General features: G+C 43.8%; 1 protein-coding gene across 8 annotated transcripts in view; it reads left to right on the top strand.

The window, feature by feature from the left end:
- PSPC1 (paraspeckle component 1) overlaps positions 1-18,888 on the top strand; it is a 94,774-nt gene that overhangs the window by 7,912 nt on the left and 67,974 nt on the right. For all 8 annotated transcript variants that reach the window (XR_002336589.2, XR_014818903.1, XR_002336587.2 and 5 more), the window contains exons 2-4: positions 926-1,227; positions 7,876-7,971; positions 11,358-11,554. Coding sequence is in view for 4 of the 8 variants with exons in the window: in XM_021065421.2 (XP_020921080.1) it covers positions 926-1,227; positions 7,876-7,971; positions 11,358-11,554 (595 nt within the window). In the remaining 4 variants the exon portion in view is untranslated. The remainder of the gene's footprint in view (positions 1-925; positions 1,228-7,875; positions 7,972-11,357; positions 11,555-18,888) is intronic.

Below are 18,888 nucleotides of genomic sequence, written 5' to 3'. Positions count from 1 at the left end.
CTCTTGTGACCTTAAGACTTTTTTCTTGAAGTAGTACATTTGTACTCTTTACAAACATGTATAAAGCCTCTTTTAGTTTTCACTGGAAAGATCTCAAACTCAGAAAGAACATACCTGTATTCATTTTACTGGTTTGTTGTTTTAGATGCCTATGTTTTATGCTGACTTGGGATTCTTCAAGAAGGAAATTCTTTAATCTGTGTTTTTTTGTGTGTGTGTGTGTGCGTGTGTTTGTTTTGTTTTTTGTTTTGTTTTTTCTTTTTAGGTCCACATCACGGCATATGGAGGTTCCCAGGCTAGGGGTCTAACTGAAGCCGTAACTGTTGGCCTGCATCACAGCCACAGCAACGCTAGATCCGAGGCCAGTCTGCAGTCTACACCACAGCTCATGACAATGCCCGATCCTTAACCCACCCAGTGAAGCCAGGAATCGAACCAGCATATCCTCTTGGATACTAGTCCAGTTTGTTGCCACTGAGCTGCAACGATAACTCCCCAGATAATGTTTAAAAAATTTTTTATTATAGTTGACTCACAGTGTTCTGTCACTCTCTATGAGCAGGTGATCTTTAAGTGATGACTTTTAACAAGACATTAGAGTTAGAACTTAAATTAACTTATCTTTAAATAATTAGTGACATGCAAATGATACTGTAATTGAGAGACACAAAATCAAAATGACCCTATCAGCATTTTTTAGAGCTCTCATCCCAAGAAACAAACCACTGTTAAAAATCTTTGGAGTTTCCAGTGTGGTGCATCAGATTAAGGATCCAGTGTTGTCTCTGCAGAGGCTTGGGTTGCTGCTGCAGCACAGATTCAGTCCCTGGCCTGGGAACGTCCATGCGCTGTGGATGTGGCCGAGAAAAAAAATGTGTTTTTATAATTTTCTAAAAGTGATTTTTTTTCTTTTCCTCCTAAAAAGGAATCCAGAACCCTGGCTGAAATTGCAAAAGCAGAGCTGGATGGCACCATTTTGAAGAGCAGACCTCTGCGAATTCGTTTTGCTACACATGGAGCAGCCCTAACTGTCAAGAACCTTTCTCCAGTTGTTTCCAATGAGCTCCTAGAGCAAGCGTTTTCTCAGTTCGGTCCAGTAGAGAAAGCTGTTGTTGTTGTGGATGACCGTGGTAGAGCTACGGGGAAAGGTTTTGTAGAATTTGCTGCAAAACCTCCTGCACGAAAGGCTCTGGAAAGATGTGGTGATGGGGCGTTCTTGCTAACAACGTAAGTTTCAACATCTTGTCTTCTGTACAGTGACATATAGGCCTCTTTCTGTTCTGACGTCTTTCTTTGTAGTTCCTTTGTTGTCTTGACATGTGACAGTAAGTAGGTGTTGAGTAAATACTCGATGACTACAGATAGGGTATTTGTACCTGTAGGAGTCATATTTTTCAATCTTTGGAGTATTGATTCATACTTGAATCTCAGGAATGTCTCCTTTATTAATTTCTTTTTTTACATGATTTTTTTTGTATCATGATTTTCTTTCAGTTTGTTGAACAGCTTTTGTGTCAAAGCAAAATGTTATATTTTAATGGAGGTTTGTTGTGGCTCAGATGTAACAAACCCGACTACTTGGCTAATGTCCATGATGACATGGGTTCGAACCCTGGCTGCGCTCAGTGGATTAAGGATCCAGCGTTGCCATCATCTGTGGTGTAGGTAGCAGGCGAGGCCTGGATCTGGTGTTGCTGTGGGTGTGGCATAGGCTGGCAGCTGCAGCTCCCACTTGCCCTTCCATATGCTTTGGGTTTGGCCCTAAAACAAACAGTGAATGGGAGTTCCTTTTGTGGCTCATCCAGTTAAGAACCTAGCTGGTGTCCATGAGGATGCAGGTTCTGTCCCTGGCCTGGCTCAGTGGGTTAAGGATCCGGTGTTGCCCCAGGCTGTGGCTTACGTTGCAGATGTGACTCAGATCTGGCGTTGCTGAATAGGCTGTGGCATAGGCTATCAGCTTCAGCTGCGATTCGATATGTAGCCAGGGAACATCCATATGCTGCAGGTACAACCCTAGAAAGAAAAAAGAAAAATATTACCCTAGATAGTGAATGACATTATAAACTTGGAAGTGTAATTTGAATATATTAAAATACAGCCAGTTGTACATGTACAGGTCAGTGAGGGTTTTATTTTTGGGCTGTGCCAAATGTGGAAGTTTCTGAGCCAGGGATTGAACTTGAGTCAGGGCAGGGACAATGCCGGGTCTTCAACCTGCTGTGCCACAGAGAACTCCTTTATATACATCTTTTAAAGCTCATCAAGGGAGTCACCTTGGTGGCTTAGCAGGTTAGGTATCCGGCAGTGTCACTGCCATGAGTTCCATTTTCTGACCCTGGAACTTGTGTATGCCGTGGGCATGGCCAACAAAAAGTACGTATGTAGTCCTGTACCTGGCACCACAATGAAGATATAAAATATGGGAGTTCCCGTTGTGGTGCAGCAGAAATCAATCTCACTAGGAACCATGAGGTTGTGGGTTCGATCTTTGCCTCACTCAATGAGTTAAGGACCCAGCGTTGCCCTGAGCTGTGGTGTAGGTTGCAGACATGGCTTGGAATCTCTTGTGGCAGTGGCAGTGGGTGTGGTGTAGGCTGGCGGTTTTAGCTCCGATTTCACCCCTAGACTGGGACTCTTCCATGTGCAACAGGTGCGGCCCCCAAAAAACAAAACTCAAAAGGATATAAAATACGTCCAGCATTTAGTGAAGGTTACTTTGTGCATTTTTTGTTTGTTTGTTTGTTTTTCATCTTTTTAGGGCTGCACCCACGGCATATGGAGGTTCCCAGGCTAGGGGTCTAATCGGAGCTATAGCCACCGGCCTACATCAGAGCCACAGCAGTGCGGGTTCCGAGCCACATCTTCAACCTACAGCAGAGCTCATGGCAACACCGGATCCTCAACCCACTGAGTGAGGCCAGGGATCGAACCCGCAACCTCATGGTTCCTAGTTGGATTCGCTGAGCCATGGTGGGAACTCCAGGATTGGCAACTAAATATTTAGCCACACCTGCTAAACTTGAAGTTCCTGGGCCAGGAATTGAATTGGTGCCACGGCAGCAATAACATCCTCACCCTGCTTCCCCATCGGGGAACTCCAAGATGGTTAAGTAATTTTTTTATACGTAATTATACACAAACTACTAAAACTTTTTTTTGAGGTATTGCAAAAGATTATATTGGCACAATTATTATATTGGCAAAAATACCCAGTGAGGAGTTCCTATCGTGGCTCAGTGGAAATGAATCAGACCAGTAGTATTCATGAGGATGCAGGTTCAGCCCCTGGCCTCGCTCAGTGGGTTAAAGATCCGGTATTGCCATTGGGTGTGGTGTAGGTCGAAGATGTGGCCTGGATCCCGAGTTGCTGTGGCTGTGGCATAGGCTGGCGACAAAATGACCCCAGTCATACGTACACACATAGCCGTTCTCTGATTCTTCCCTCATGGATTATCACAGAATACTGGATAGAGTCCTCTTTTAGAATCAAGTAGATTATACTTACAGTGGATGGATTAGTATATAGTTATTTTGTGAAGAACATTTCATGACACTGAAAATGCAGCACTCATGAATGTAAATTTTTATTTTTTTTATTTTATTATGAATGAATTAATTTATTTTTTGCTTTTTAGGGCCACACCTGTGGCATATGGAGATTCCTAGGCTGGGGTCAAATTGGAGCTATAGCTGCCGGCCTCCCCCACAGCCACAGCAGTGCAGGATCCGAGTCATGTCTGCGACCTGCACCACAGCTTGTGGCAACACCAGATCCTTAACCCTTGAGCGAGGCCAGGGATCCAACCCACGGCCTCATGGCTCCTAGTTGGGTTTGTTTCCGCTGCACCTTGATGGGAGCTCCTGAGATAAATTTTTAAGGGAGTGTTATATACATAAAGACAGAAAGTAGGAGTTCCCGCCGTGGCACAGTGGTTAACGAATCTGACTAGGAACCATGAGGTTGCAGGTTCGGTCCCTGCCCTTGCTCAGTGGGTTAATGATCCGGCGTTGCCGCGAGCTGTGGTGTAGGTTGCAGACGCAGCTCGGATCCAACGTTGCTGTGGCTCTGGCGTAGGCTGGGCTGCAGCTCCGATTTGACCCCTAGCCTGGGAATCTCCACATGCCTCGGGAGAGGCCCAGGAAATAGCAAAAAGACAAAAAAAAAAAAAAAAAAAAAAAAAATACAGAAAGTACACCACTAGTTGCTAGAGGCTCAGAGGAAATTTGATTTCTCATGAGTCCAGGGTTTCTTTTTGGGGTAATGAAAATATTTTGGGATTAGGTTTTGGTGATGTTTGCACATAGTAGAAACCAGTGGTACACTTTAAAAGGGTAAATTTTGGACTTCTTTTATGGCTCAGTGGTTAACGAACCTGACCAAAATCCATGAGGATGTGGGTTTGATCCCTGGTCTCGCTCAGTGAGTTAAGGATCCGGCGTTGCCATGAGCTGTGGTGTAGGTCTCAAATGTGGCTCAGATCCCTTGTTGCTATAGCTGTGGTGTAGGCCAGGAGCCTTAGCTCTGATTCAACACCTAGCCTTGGAACCTCTGTAGGTTTTAAGTGTGACCTTTAAGTAGCAAAAAAAAAAAAAAAGTAAATTTTATGGTGTATGTATTATCTGCTATAAAAAAATCCGGAACAGCTGGGTGAATCACAGCCTCCACATTTGATTATGGCAGAGTTTCAACTGTGCACGTGGTGATTGCCTCTGTCGCTCTAGAATATCCTTTTTGTTTGTTTGTTTTAACCCTTAACCCACTGAGTAAGGCCTGGGCTCAAACCTGCGTCCTCATGGATGCTGGTAAGATTTGTTTCAGCTGAGCCATGATGGGAACTCCTAAAATGTCCTGTTTTTATATAATTAAAATATTGATTCCACATGTTTGAAAAAGATAACAAAGTAGATGGAGGTTGTGATAGTAATTGGTGTTAATAAACTGATTTAAATGACTGGAAATAAAGATGACTGTATTAGCAGAAGTCATATTTGATTAAGGAGCTTGTGGGTGTGTGCTGAGAGGTCTGAGGCTGCCCCGGTTTGGTGGATGAGTAGGAGGACTGGACTTCATTATATACTCTCTGTGGGGAAGACAGAGTAAATCAGCCACGCAAAGAGCACATCTGGAGGAAACGAGGTTTGAGCTCTGCTTTTGCATCAACACACCTTTCCATTTATTTATTTATTTTTATCTTTTTAGGGCCACATCTATGCCACATGGAGGTTCCCAGGCTAGGGGTCAAATCAGAGCCATAGCTGCCAGCTTCGAGCACAGCCACAGCAACACTTTATCCGAGCTGCATCCGTGATCTACACTGCAGCTTGTGCAATGCTGGATGCTTTTAACACACTGAGCAAGGCAAGGGGTCAAACCCATATTCTCATGGATACTAGTCAGGTTCTTAACCCACTGAGCCACAGTGAACCCACGTTTAAATGGGTTGCCTTTTTTTTTTTTTTTTTTTTTTTTTTTTGGTCTTTTTGCCTTTTCTAGGGCCGCTCCTGCTGCATGTGGAGGTTCCCGGGCTAGGGGTCTAATTGGAGCTGCAGCCGCCGGCCTACACCACAGCCATAGCAAGGCGGGATTCGAGCCACATCTGCGACCTACAACACAGCTCACGGCAACGCCGGATCCTTAACCCACTGAACAAGGCCAGGGATTGAACCTACATCCTCATGGTTCCTAGTCAGATTCGTTAACCACTGAGCCACGATGGGAACTCCTTAAATGGGTTATTTTTAGAGTCAGAAAAAATATTTCTTTAATACAAATAACATTGTAATATTTCTTTTGCTTTTATGTTGGAAATGCAAGGGTTATCCAGATGTGCTTGCTGGTGTTGGAAGTACAAATTGCCGCTTATCAGAAAAGCCCCCGTTATCTTTGGTGTACCATCAGTACAGTAGGGTCCAATTCTAGTTTTTTACATTTATTTTTTGAACATTCCTCTTAATTTGTAAGAATTGCTCTTTTATTATTAAAAAAATAGGATTAACTAATTTTTTTTTTTCCTTTTTTCTTTCTTATTAGGGCTGCACTCACAGCGTATGGAGGTTCCCAGGCTAGGAGTCGAATCAGAGCTGTAGCTGCCTGCCTACACCACAGCCACAGCAACACCAGATCTGAGCTGCGTCTGTGACCTATGCCACAGCTCATGGCAACACTGGATCCTTAACCTACTACAACGAGGCCAGGGATCAAACCTCATGGTCACTAGTCAGATTTGTTTCAGCTGTGCCACAGCAGGAACTCCTTTTTTTCTTTTTTCTTTTTAGGCCCACTCCTGCGATATATGGAAGTTCCCAGGCTAGAGGTCCCATCAGAGCTACAGCTGCTGGCCGTAGCCACAGCAACATGGAATCTGAGCCAACTCTGTGACCTATGCCACAGCTTATGGCAACACTGGATCCTTAACCCACTGAGTAGTGCCGGGGATCGAACCCTTGTCCTCAGGGACACTGTTGGGTTCCTAACCCGCTGAGCCATAATGGAAACTCCAGGAACAATTTTTTAACTAACCATTTTATAGCTTTCCTTCCTGTACGGTTGAGGACTTAAGGTCTTTGTCCATCTCCAGATTTTTTTTTTATTTATAAAGGGAACTGTTTGGAATCCATAAAGCCCTGTTATCTCTCTAGCTTTTTTGTTAATACCTCAGAAATGAACTGTGACTATTCTCCCTGAAGTATCTATGTTCAGAAGGCAGTATAGATTTTAGTTTTGCTTATGTTGACTGATTGTAGGGAAAGTTTTTTGATCTTCTGGGTTTTTTTGCTTTTTAGGTTGGCACTGACAGCATATGGAAGTTCCCAGGGTAGGAGTCGAACTGGAGCCACAGCAACACAGAATCCCGAGTTGGTCCTGTGACCTACACCGAAATTCTGGATCCTTAACCCACTGCACCGAAAGGGAACTCCTTTTAGGTCTCATTTTCTTTGTAAGACTGTTTGGACACAGGGGGAGGCTATGAGCAGTTCTTATTGTGGCTCAGTGGTTGATAACCTGGCTAGTATCCATGAAGATGCGGTTTCAACCTGGTCTCGCTCAGTGGGTTCAGGATCTGCTGTTGCTGTGAGCTGTGATGTAGGTTGCAGATGCGGCTCAGATCCTGCACTGTGTGGCTGTGGTGTAGGGAAGCAGGTGCAGCTCTGATTCAGTGCTTAGCCTGGGAACCTCCATATGCCCAGGTGTGGTCCTAGAATGACCAAAAAAAAAAAAAAACCTGTGAGGTGGGTGGAGAGGGGAGTTTTGAAGAGTTGGTCCAGAGGAGTGATGCTGCCACACACACAGAATGAGAAATGAGTATTCACTCTTTTCCATTGTGCTCTGTAAAAGTTAACGACAGTGGTTATGTAGTTCATGCTGATTTATTTTTCTGTTCTCTTGAATACACTCCATGCACTAAAAACAAGTACTCATCTTTGCTTTGTATCTCTTTAGCCTGTGTTTACTGACTGATTTTCAAATGTTTGTATGATGGAGTTCCCCGTTATGGCTCAGTGGGTTAAAAACTTGGCGAGTATCCATGAGGATGCATGTTTGATCCCTGGTCTCTCTCAGTGGGTTAAAGGATCTGACACTGCCTCAAGCTGCAGGATAGGTTGCAGACACAGCTTGGATCCCTTGTTGAGGTTGTGGCATAGGCCAGCAGGCATAGCTCTTTTCAACCCCTAGCCTGGCAACTTAACATATGCCTCGGGTGTGGCCGTAACAGAGAAAGAGAGACCAATAAAAAAATGAGTATATATCGTAACTGAGACTTTCTTAGAAAAATTTTCCAGCAGTATATCTCAAAATCATCATAAAAGATTTCTCGGAGGGTGTTAATTCTAGGTACTGTATTAATTCCTTTTTAACGCTTTTTGCCTATCCAGGACCCCTCGTCCAGTCATTGTGGAGCCTATGGAGCAGTTTGATGATGAAGATGGCTTGCCAGAGAAGCTAATGCAGAAAACTCAACAGTATCATAAGTAAGATTTTATTAAGAAAGATATTTTCCATCTGTGCTCTCAAGGGTATCATCACTTTTGTAAGAATGTGCTGTTTGATTATAACATGTTCCATTTAGTTGTTCAGTCTGCTTTATAGAATGGGCTGGTCTACTAGAATGCTGGTTTACTTCTCTATGTTGGTGTAACATTAACTTTAAAGGTTTCAACTTTTATAATAAGGGTGTGGGTCGGTTAGGGACGAAGATGCTGTCAGTAATATTTATGCCAAAGAAACAGATTTAGATAAGCAGATTTATGGAGTGGAGGTAGTATGTCTCAGGTGTATTGTAAATTAAGAGGAGACTTGGAGTGATTTGAGTGCGAGAGGTTCTAGTTAAGTAAGTTGGCTAGGGGTGGAGAATTACTCTTAATGATAAAAAAGAAAAAAAGCCTGTTTGCACAATAGCGTGTTACTCTTTTAACCAATTACTTTTCACTCAGTATAACTCAAATTTTTACATGAGTGGCTGGTGTAAATACATTGTGACTGTTTTTAGCCGGTCTCTTGTTTATTATAATAAATAAACACGTGTGCATGATTTCAACAAATACTGGAATGCCTTTGTGCCAAGCACTGTCTAGGTGCTACCAGTGCATCGAGAATCCGTGCCGTAGCCACAACCTACCGCAGAGCTGTAGCAAGGCGGATCCTTAACCCACTGTCCTGGGCCAGGGATCAAACCAGCACCTCCACGTCGAGAAGCTGCACCACAGTGGGAACCTTTTTTTTTTTTTTTTCCTTTTTAGGGTGGCACCTGCAGTATATGGAGATTCCCAAGCTAGGGGTCAAATCAGAGCTGTAGCTGCTAGCCTATGCCACAGTCATAGCAATGCCAGATCTGAGCTGAGTCTGCGACATATGCTACAGCTCCTGACAGTGCTGAATCCTTAACCCATTGTGCGAGGCTAGGGATCAAACCCACATTCTTGTGGTTCCTAGTCGGATTCGCTTTCGCTGCGCCACAACGGGAACTCCTCTTTTTTGGTTTCTTAACCTCCTGCCCCATGGTGGGAACGCCAGAGAAATAGTATTTAAAACCTCTAAGCTGGAAGTTCCCACTATGGCAAAGTGGGTTAAGGATCTGGCATTGTCTTTGCAGCAGCTTGAGTCACTGTTCAGGCCAGGGTGTGATTTCTCACCCGTCCGGTGTGTTAAGCATCTGCTGTTGCCACAGCTGTATTATGTATTTTTTTAAATTTGAAATAGAGCATAGTTTTTGATTTAGGAAGTAGAGCTGGAATTATAAGGATTATAAGAAGTGAAATTTATAGACAGTACTTTTGTATATAATGACTTAATTATCCCAGCAAACATTATAAGATCTCATTATATTCTTTTTTTTTAAGGGCTGCACTGGTGGCATATGGAGGTTCCCAGGCCAGGGGTCGAAACGGAGCTACAGCTGCCGGGCAACATCGCATCCACAGCAACGTGTGATCTGAGTAGCGTCTGTGACCTACACCACAGCTCACGGCAACGCTGGATCCTTAACCCACTGAGCGAGGCCAGGGATTGAACCTGCACTTTCATGTATCCTAGTCAGGTTTCTTAACCGCTGAGCCATGAAGGGAACACTCTGTGTTCCTGATTTTTCTCTTAAAGAGTTATACTGAGAAAGAAAAGTTTATGAAGCATAAAAGCCATGATTCATATTCAGTTCTAACTCCTCAAATCCGTATTGCTTCAATACTGTTAGTTTCGGAGAAAATAAATGCGTTTCTGTATTTGACTATATTCAATTTCTGACTTGGAAACTACTTGAGTAATAATTTTGTCAGAAAATAAATGGTGGTGTATCTCCCATTCCTTTCCTTTCCCCAGTCAGTGCTTCAGAAATAAAAAAAGAAAGTCTGTTTTTCAGGCCTAGAATGCCCAGATCATGGTTAACCTTGATTTCCCGTATCTGCTAAGATCTTTAAGCTGTTTCTTGTTACTACATTTTCACTCTGTGCCATTCTCCCCCATCTCCCAACTTTGTCCCTTTCACTACCTTCCCCTCCCCACCCCACAGTAAACTTGCAAGGCAGATGATTTTTATTGATGGGTAGGAGTTGTTTTCTTATCAATACTTTTGAATAATTAAGAATTTCTTTGATTTTTTTTTTTTGTTTTGTTTTCTTTTTAGGGCCATACCTGCAGAATATGGAAGCTTCCAGGTTAGGGCTTGAATTATCTACGCCACAGCAATGCAAGATCCAAGCCACATCTTCGACCTACACTGCAGCTCACAGCAACGCCAGATCCTTAACCCACTGAGTGAGGCCAGGGATCAAACCTGCGTCTTCCTGGGTTCTGGTCTGGTTTGTTAACCAGTGAGCCACGAAGGGAACTCCCAAGAATTTCCTTGAATGTTAGGCACATTCATAAGTCTTTATTAAAAAAATTTTGTTTATGGTCATTTCTGTGTTCGTTAAAGAGATAAAGGAGTTCTCACCGTGGTGCAGTGGGTTAAGACTCTTAACTACATTGGCTGATTTTGCCCTGGAGGTATGGGTTCGATGTCCTAGGGATTTGATGCTCTGGGCTAAAGGCGCCATCATTGCCTCATCTGAGCCTGAGGCACACCTGCAGCTGAGATTCAGTTCCTGGCTGGAGATCTTCCATATGCTGCAAGTGCAGCCTTAGAAAAAAAAAGAAAAAAAGAAATATTTGCAATTTCCTGGTGGGTAGGTGGGTTAAGGATCCAGTTGCAGTGGCTCAGTTCATAGCTGTGTTGCAGGTCTGACCCCTGGCCTGGAATTTTTACATGTTGCTGACGCAGCCAAAAAAGGGAAAGAAATATCAAATGTATACGATGTGTTAGATATGTGTTACGTAGTTGAGATACAGGGGTTAACAGAAATTTCATGTCCTCATTGAGTGTATAGTCTGTTAGGGAAACAAATATTAAACACATTGTCATAAATCAGGTCTCTGTTTTTTTTCCTAGCCAGTAAATGTGGCACATAACACTTAATATGCTGTATCTAATTTCATTCCTACCTCTAAAAGTTAACTACTTTTAGAAAAATTGACTTTAGACAGGGCACATTTGATTCATATATTGCAGACTGTCTTATGTAAAATTGTTGGGTGAAAACTAGAAAAGCCTTTTTGGAGGTGATAATTCAGAAGGTACAGGTTGTAGTACAAGCTTGCCTAGGTTTGATCCTTGCTTCCCAGGTTTTATCTGCTAGTTGGGCATCTTCAGGCAGATTCTCAAACTTAGGCTTGTTTAAGCCTGCATCCCAGTGTATCCCTGTGGGGTGCTTGTCTGGCGGAGCCTTGGGCATGGAAGGGCTAAGTAAGTGGGCTGCATTTTGTTCTTAGGTGGTGTTTTACCTTTTAAACACACATTTCTGTATGTCTTCAAATGTAAACTTAGGGAAAGAGAGCAGCCGCCCCGATTTGCTCAACCTGGAACCTTTGAGTTTGAGTACGCGTCTCGGTGGAAGGCTCTCGATGAAATGGAGAAGCAGCAGCGTGAGCAGGTTGACAGAAACATCAGAGAAGCCAAAGAGAAGCTGGAGGCGGAAATGGAAGCAGCCAGGCACGAGCACCAGTTGATGCTGATGAGGCAAGGTAAGATGCATTGTCATGTGGCCGTGATCACTCTTTTTTTGGTGTTCGATTTGATGTTTCCCATTGATAGTGTTGTGTTACTGTGTAGGTTGCTAGTTAGCAGTCTCTAAACTCAAAATACTCAGGAAAAATTTCACTTTCTTGGGAGAATGCCTTTAAAAAACAAACCCAACTTATTAAAAATAAGTTACCTACACAGGTAATGTTATTGGAGGTAGTTAAGGTGGTTAACTTTTGTCAGTAGCGAATACAGGTTTCTGCTGGCCGAAGGAAGCAGGAGGATAAGTTTTAGTATGTACATTTGTCGTAAAGTCACATAACAAGATTTTGTTTGGTAGAAAGAAGAATTAAGGCAAATGATAGCTATTTAAGGACATTTAAATCACTTGTGACAGACGTTCATTGGTCAGATAACATGATGCTTGCTTAAGTATTTATCAGAAGCTTACTTTTTCCCTGTCCTCTCTCTAGGTTTCTTTTAATGCCTGTCTATATTATTTATTTCTCCCCTTTATTTTCTGTTAATTCTCAATTTTTTCTGCTTCTTATCACTCATCTTTTCTACAATCTGTAATAAGTTTATATTCCTTTTTTTTTTTTTTTTTTTTTTTTTTGTCTTTTTGCCATTTCTTGGGCCACTCCCACAGCATACGGAGGTTCCCAGACTAGGGGTCGAATCGGAGCCATAGGCGCTGGCCTACGCCAGAGCCACACAGGATCCAAACCACATCTGCAGCCTACACCACAGCTCACGGTGACGCTGGATGCTTAACCCACTGAGCAAGGACAGGGATTGAACCCGCAACCTCATGGTTCCTAGTCAGATTCATTAACCACTGAGCCACGATGGGAACTCCTCGTAATAAGTTTATATTTCTTAATGTGAAGCATCTAATTGCTTTCTACTTTGCTCTTAAATTTTTTGCTTCTCTCTTTTTTTTTTTTTTCCTCTTTTTTGGCCGCCCAGTGGCATATGGAGTTTTTGGACCAGGGATCAGATCCGAGCTGCAGTTGTGACCTATGCCTCAAGTGAAGCAATGGTGGATCCTTAACCTACCATGCTATGGCAGGAACTCTTGAAATAGCCTTCTTATGGGACTTTATGTCATCTAATCTTAGCCTCCTCTAAATTGTTCTTTATATCAGAGACCAGTATTTGTTTAAAAAGCGACAGTTTGGGAGTTCCCGTCGTGGCGCAGTGGTTGACGAATCCGACTAGGAACCATGAGGTTGCGGGTTCGATCTCTGCCCTTGCTCAGTGGGTTAACGATCCGGCGTTGCCGTGAGCTGTGGTGTAGGTTGCAGACACGGCTCGGATCCTGCGTTGCTGTGGCTCTGGCGTAGGCCGGTGGCTACAGCTCCGATTCAACCCCTAGCCTGGGAACCTCCATATGCCGCGGGAGCGGCCCAAGAAATAGCAACAACAACAACAACAACAAAAAAAGACAAAAGACAAAAAAAAAAAAAAAAAAAAAAAAAAAAGGCGACCGTTTGATCATCATTCATCTTTAAATCTTCTTGGTAGATTCTTATTTTCTTTAGGGTAAAGTCCAGGTTAATTGTATTTAAAAAAAAATTTTTTTTACATCTGTTAAGTAAATGTTGAACAGTTACGGTCAGGTCACGGAATAACTGCTAATGCCAAATAAGTTAAAACAAAATCCAGGAGTTCTTGGTGGCACATTGGGATCGGTGGTGTCTCTGCCATGGTGGCTTTGATCCTGGTCTCAACACAGTAGTAGGTTAAGGATCCGGCATTGCTGCAACGGTAGCTCAAATCTGTTCCCTGGTCCTGGAACTCCACAAGCCATGGGGCAGCCACACGAGAGAAACAAACAAGCAAAATCCAGCTCAACAAATGAAACGATTCAGACATTTCTGGTTTCATTTGGACTGTAAACCTAGTGATTCTGTAAAATCCCTCTTCTGTTAAAATTGAACTCACATCATGTGCTAGTATATTTCAAGATAAACTGGGTTTCTTCTAGAAAATTTGAAAATTGTTATCTCTGAGAAAGTTGCAGAATCATTGGCTCAAAAGAGAGCTTCAAGTTTAACCAGTCTGGTGATTTTTGTGGTTTAAAAATTTAGGAAGTTCCCTGTCTGGTGAAGTGGGTCAAGGATCCGGTGTTTCTGCAGCTATGGCTTAGGTTTTGTCCCTGGCCCGGAAACTTCCACATGCCAGAATCAACTGGAAAATTAAAAAAAAAAATTTAGTCTCGGGGTTCCTGTTGCAACTCATTGGTAATGAACCTGACTAGTATCCATGAGGGTGCAGGTTCAGTCTCTGGCCCCACTTTGTGGGTTAATCATTGGCATTGCCCTGACCTGTGATGTAGATGGCAGACAGGCTTGGTTCCCGTCTTGCTGCGGCTGAGGTGCAGGCTGGTACCTGTAGTTGCGATTCCACCCCTTGCTTCGGAACGTCCACAAGCCACAGGTATGTGGCCCTAAAAAGCAAAAAAAAAAAGTGTTTTCGAGCCGATGGTTGCTCCAGCACTGCTGTCCAGTAAGAGTTGTTGTCTGGGCACTTTTCCAGTTCATTTTCCTGCTGTCTGCAGCCAGTACCGTCGTTAGGATATAGATGTTAAAGCATTTGTGCTGGAAGTTACCTGCTGCTGGGAACAGGCAGCAGCGTCACGGTTACTGCTTCCGCCCGTGTTTACACTTGGTTGTAGAAGACACTGTGTGCAGCACTGCGGACGGAGCGATGACGAAGTACAGCACCGCTGTGGACTCTCTGCAGCACTCGAGAGCTCGTGGGAAGCTTGGCCTCACCTCTAGAGGCATTTTGACTTTTTTTTTCCGACCACACATGCAGAGTACCACAGCAGTCACCAAAGCCGCAGCACTGACAGCTACGGATCATTAAGCCTCTGGGTCACAAGGGAACTACTGTTTGTGCTTTATTTGTTTATTATTTATGGCAGACCCGTGGCGTATGGAAGTTCTCAGATCAGGGATTGAATCTGAGCTGCAGCTGTGAAGTTATGCTGCAGCTGTGCCAATGCAGGATCCTTTCACCTGCTGTGCCACAGTGGGAACTCAAGATTATTTTCCTTGTGATAAGATCTCTCTCTTTTTTAAAAAAAATTTTTGGCTGCCCTGCTGCCTGTGGAGTTCCCGAGCCAGGGATCAGATCTGAGCCACAGTTTGGACCTAAGCTATAGCTGCAGCAACACCAGCTCCTTAACCCACGGTACTGGGCCGGATGTTGAACCTTTGTGCCAGCACTCCCAAGACGCTGCTGGTCCTGCTGGGCCACAGCAATAACTCTGATGAGAACTCGGAATAACTTTCCTGGATAACACACAGCAGCGTTGGCCATATTTAGCAGGTTGCATGTCGCATCTCTAGCATGTAATTATGTTATCGCTGGAAGCTTATACCTTTGGTCCCCTTCATGTAATTCCCTTTCCCCCCACCTCCCAGCTCTGGCCTCCTGATTCTTAAAGACTTCATCCTTGCCTTTTTGAGTTCGCCAGTGCTCTCCAGCATTTAATTGCTCATTCACTGAAGAGTTCACTGAGCTTTTCAATCTGTAGCTTCTTTTTTTTTTTTAAACAAGTGTTATAAATCTTTTCTTAGTGTGGTACATTTGGCATAATGAATGAGCTGATTTCAATACATGAAAGTCCACAGTTCATTTGTATCTGCTCAGCTTTTTCCTTAATATCCTGCTTCTCTTTCACTGTCCCAATTCAGATACCACATTACATTTAGTTATTGTGTCTCCTTACGCTCCTCTTGGTTTTGAGTTTCTCAGAAGTTCCTTGTTCTTGAAGATTTTTCAGTTTTGAGGAAGATTGAGCAAATACTTTATAGACTGTCCATCACTTGGCGTGTGCCTGTTTTTTCCCATGATTGAATCGGGGTACAGCGTTTGGGGGAGAGTGGTACGTACTGTCAACATGCGTTGTCACCACTGGTGCTGACCTTGATCGCCTGGGCTAGGCAGTGTTTGTCATGTTTACTCACTGTAGACATACTGGTTTTTCCTTCCTTTCCATGCTTTACACCTAAGAGGTGAGGTGATAAGCTTCACTTCCTCAAGGGAAAGACATTTACCTAAATTACGTGGAATTCTTCCATATGGGACATTTAGCTATTCCACCACGTATTTATGTAGTCAGTTGCTAATTGATATCATAGATTTCATTCAATTCTTTGTGTTATAATCCGGTACTGTGTTTTGTTCGAAATTTGCCACGTTCATTGGGCTCCTGTGTCCCTTTGTTACATGCTTGCCTGTGGGGCGGGGGGGTTCGGTTCTTGTCTTTCGAGGAAGGCGCTGTGTTAGGTCAGGGAACATGACGTTTACTCTTCATGACATATAGGATGTTGTGTTGAGAAAATAATTCCTACGTTGTAGCAAATCAGGCTTAAAATTTTTCTGTATTCTTTGCCATTTCTTTTTCCTATATTCCCTACTTAATATAGAAATTACAGATGCAGTTTTATGTTCTTTCTCATTGTTAGTTAGGCACACAATTTTAAGTGTTACTTGGGGAGTTCCTGTAGGGACAGAGCAGGGTTGGCGTCGACTCTGCAACTCCAGGACACAGGTTTGGTCCCCAGCCCAGCACAGTGCTTTGGTCTGGTGTCGCCCCAGCTGCTCGGATCTGATCCTTAGCCTAGGAACTGCATGTGGTGCGGGATGATCCCCTCATAAAAAGTGATGGAGTTCCTGTCATGGCACAGTGGAAACGAATCCGACTAGGAGCCATGAGGTTGTGGGTTCGATTCCTGGTGTCGCTCAGTGGGTTAAGGATCCGGTGTGGCCGTGAGCTGTGGTGTAGTGCACAGATCCGGCAAGGATCTGATGTTACTGTGGCTGTGGCGTAGGCCCAGCAGCTGTAGCTCCGATTCGACCCCTAGCCTGGAAACCTCCATATGCCACAATTGTGGCCCTGAAAAGAGCAACAACAACAACAAAAGGTCCTGCAGTTCCTGTTGTGCCGCAGCGGAAACGAATCCAACTAGAAACCATGAGGTTGTGGGTTGGATCCCTGGCCTCACTCACTAAAAACAAGCAAACAAACAAAAAAGGCCCTAAACGTTACTTGGTCTAGTGGTAAGTAGTGCTGCAGCTGATGTTTGGTTTGGTTTGCTTTGGTTTTGTCTTTTCTAGGGCCACACCCGAGGTATGTGGAGCTTCTCAGGCTAGGGGTCCAATCAGAGCTGTAGCTACCGGCCTACACCACAGCCACAACAACGCAGGACCCGAGCCGCGTCTGCAACCTACACCACAGCTCACGGCAACGCTGGATCCTTAACCCACTGATCGAGGCCAGGAATGGAACCCGCAACCTCATGGTTCCTAGTCGGATTCGTTAAACCACTGAGCTTCGACAGGAACTCCAGCTGTTGTTTTATGTATGGATGTGGATGCCTTTTTTTGCACTTGTGGCATGGGGGTTCCTGTTCGAGGGGATTGAATCTACACCACAGTAGCCACCTGAGCTGCTGCAGTGACAATGCTGGATCCTTAATCTGATGCATCACAAGGGAACTCGTGAATTATTTTTTAGGAAAAATTCTAGAGTGTAGTTTACTATATACCTCCAATCGCGTAATTTTGGGGTGATTTTTTTTTTCCCCTCAAAAGAATATTATCATTGCAGTGTACAATTATATAACTTTAGTGGAATTTCAGGAACTTGATATTAGCAATTTTTTTTTTTTTTGTCTTTTCAGGGCTGCCCCCGTGGCATATGGAGGTTCCCATGCTAGGGGTCAAATTGGAGCTACAGCTTCTGGCCTCCCCCACAGCCACAGCCATGCCAGATCCAAGCTGCGTCTGCAACCTACACTACATCACTGCTCATGGCCACACCGGATCCTTAATCCACTGAGCGAGGTCAGGGATCAAAACCTCAGATTCCCTTCCACTGAGCCAAGTCGGGTACTCCTCTCGGTACCAGCAGTTTAAAGGAAAGCATTTGGTAAATGTAAAACACGACATGAGAGGTTAAAGCAGCTTTCTCTACTGGCCCAGCTTAAAAGGAAAAATTCCAGTTGTCAGAAAACACTCATGTTATATTCTTACTCCTTTTCATGGAAAAAACATGGTGCATGTTTTTACAGTTATAGCCACATATGTTCCTCATTTGAGAGTAACCTACAAAATCAGTAATAAAATTGTCATAGGGGATACGTACTGTATTGACCTTCTTGGTTAGTAAGTTAGACACTTCTCAAGTTTCGGCTTGGTAGAACATTTCCTGCTAGGAATATAAATAGATCATGTGCTTGTTCTGGGTTCTCAGTCTTGGTTGCATAATGGAGTCATCTAGGGAACTTCGAAATAATTGTTGTCTGGCCCACATCTGAAGAGATTTTTCTTCACTAATCGGTGGTTAAAAGGCAATTCTAAGGAGCAGCTAACTTTGACAGCTGATGGGATAAATGTTTGAAAATCATTGTAGTCATTTTTTGGGGGGTGGGATAGAGTGGTGGCCAGGTATTGAACCTGTGCCAGCCATAGCAGTGACAACACTGGGTCCCTAGCTTGCTAGGCCACCAGGGAAGTCTTTCATGTTTGCCTTTTTTGTGTGTGTGTGTCTTGTCTTTTTAGGACTTTGCCAGAGACATGTGGAGGTTCCCAGGCTAGGGGTTGAATCTGAGCTGTAGTTTCTGGCCTACACCGTAGCCACAGTAAGGCAGCTCATGGCAGTGCTGGATCCTTAATCCACTGAGTGGGGTCAAGGATCGAACCTCTGTCCTCATGGATACTTGGTGGGTTTGTTAAGCCTTGAGCCACTACGAGAACTCCTGTGTTTGCCTTTGAAGATAGCTGAATGTTTTCTCACCTGGCCTGTTATCCGAATCATCTGTTTCCCCAGATGTTCCTAAGCAGAGTCCCAAAATCTGTTTTTTTTAATTTTTTTTTTTTTTTTTAAGTTTCTTAGTTGAGACTGAACCTCCAGGTTTGGGATGCTGGCATTTTGGAAAGAACTTTGGCATAAGGAGACATTTGGCTGTGTATTTCAGTTGAACCATGGAGTGGCTAGATTGTTAGAGCATAGTTAGAATCTATCTGGAACATTTTTTTTGTTTGTGTGTTTTTAGGGCCACATCCTAAATGTAGGGGTTCCCAGGCTAGGGGTCAAATCTGAGCTGTAGCCACTGTCCTACGTCACAGCCACACCAGATCTGAGACGTGTCTACGACCTACACCGCAACTCACGGCAACGCTGGATCGTTAACCCACTGAGTGAGGCCAGAGATCACACTTGCACCCTAGTTGGGTTTGTGACCCCTGAGCCACGACGTGAACTCCTATCTGGAACTTTTTGACATAACTCATACACAGTTTGGTTTATTTTCAGTTT

The sequence above is a fragment of the Sus scrofa genome, chromosome 11, assembly GCF_054392235.1.
Source record: "Sus scrofa isolate SSC_HxYL_T2T_F1_AM1 chromosome 11, Sscrofa_HxYL_maternal_Yorkshire_Landrace_v2.0, whole genome shotgun sequence".
Lineage (NCBI taxonomy): Eukaryota > Metazoa > Chordata > Mammalia > Artiodactyla > Suidae > Sus > Sus scrofa.
Note: the sequence above shows the minus strand (reverse complement) of the source record. Positions and strands in the feature narration are given on the sequence as shown.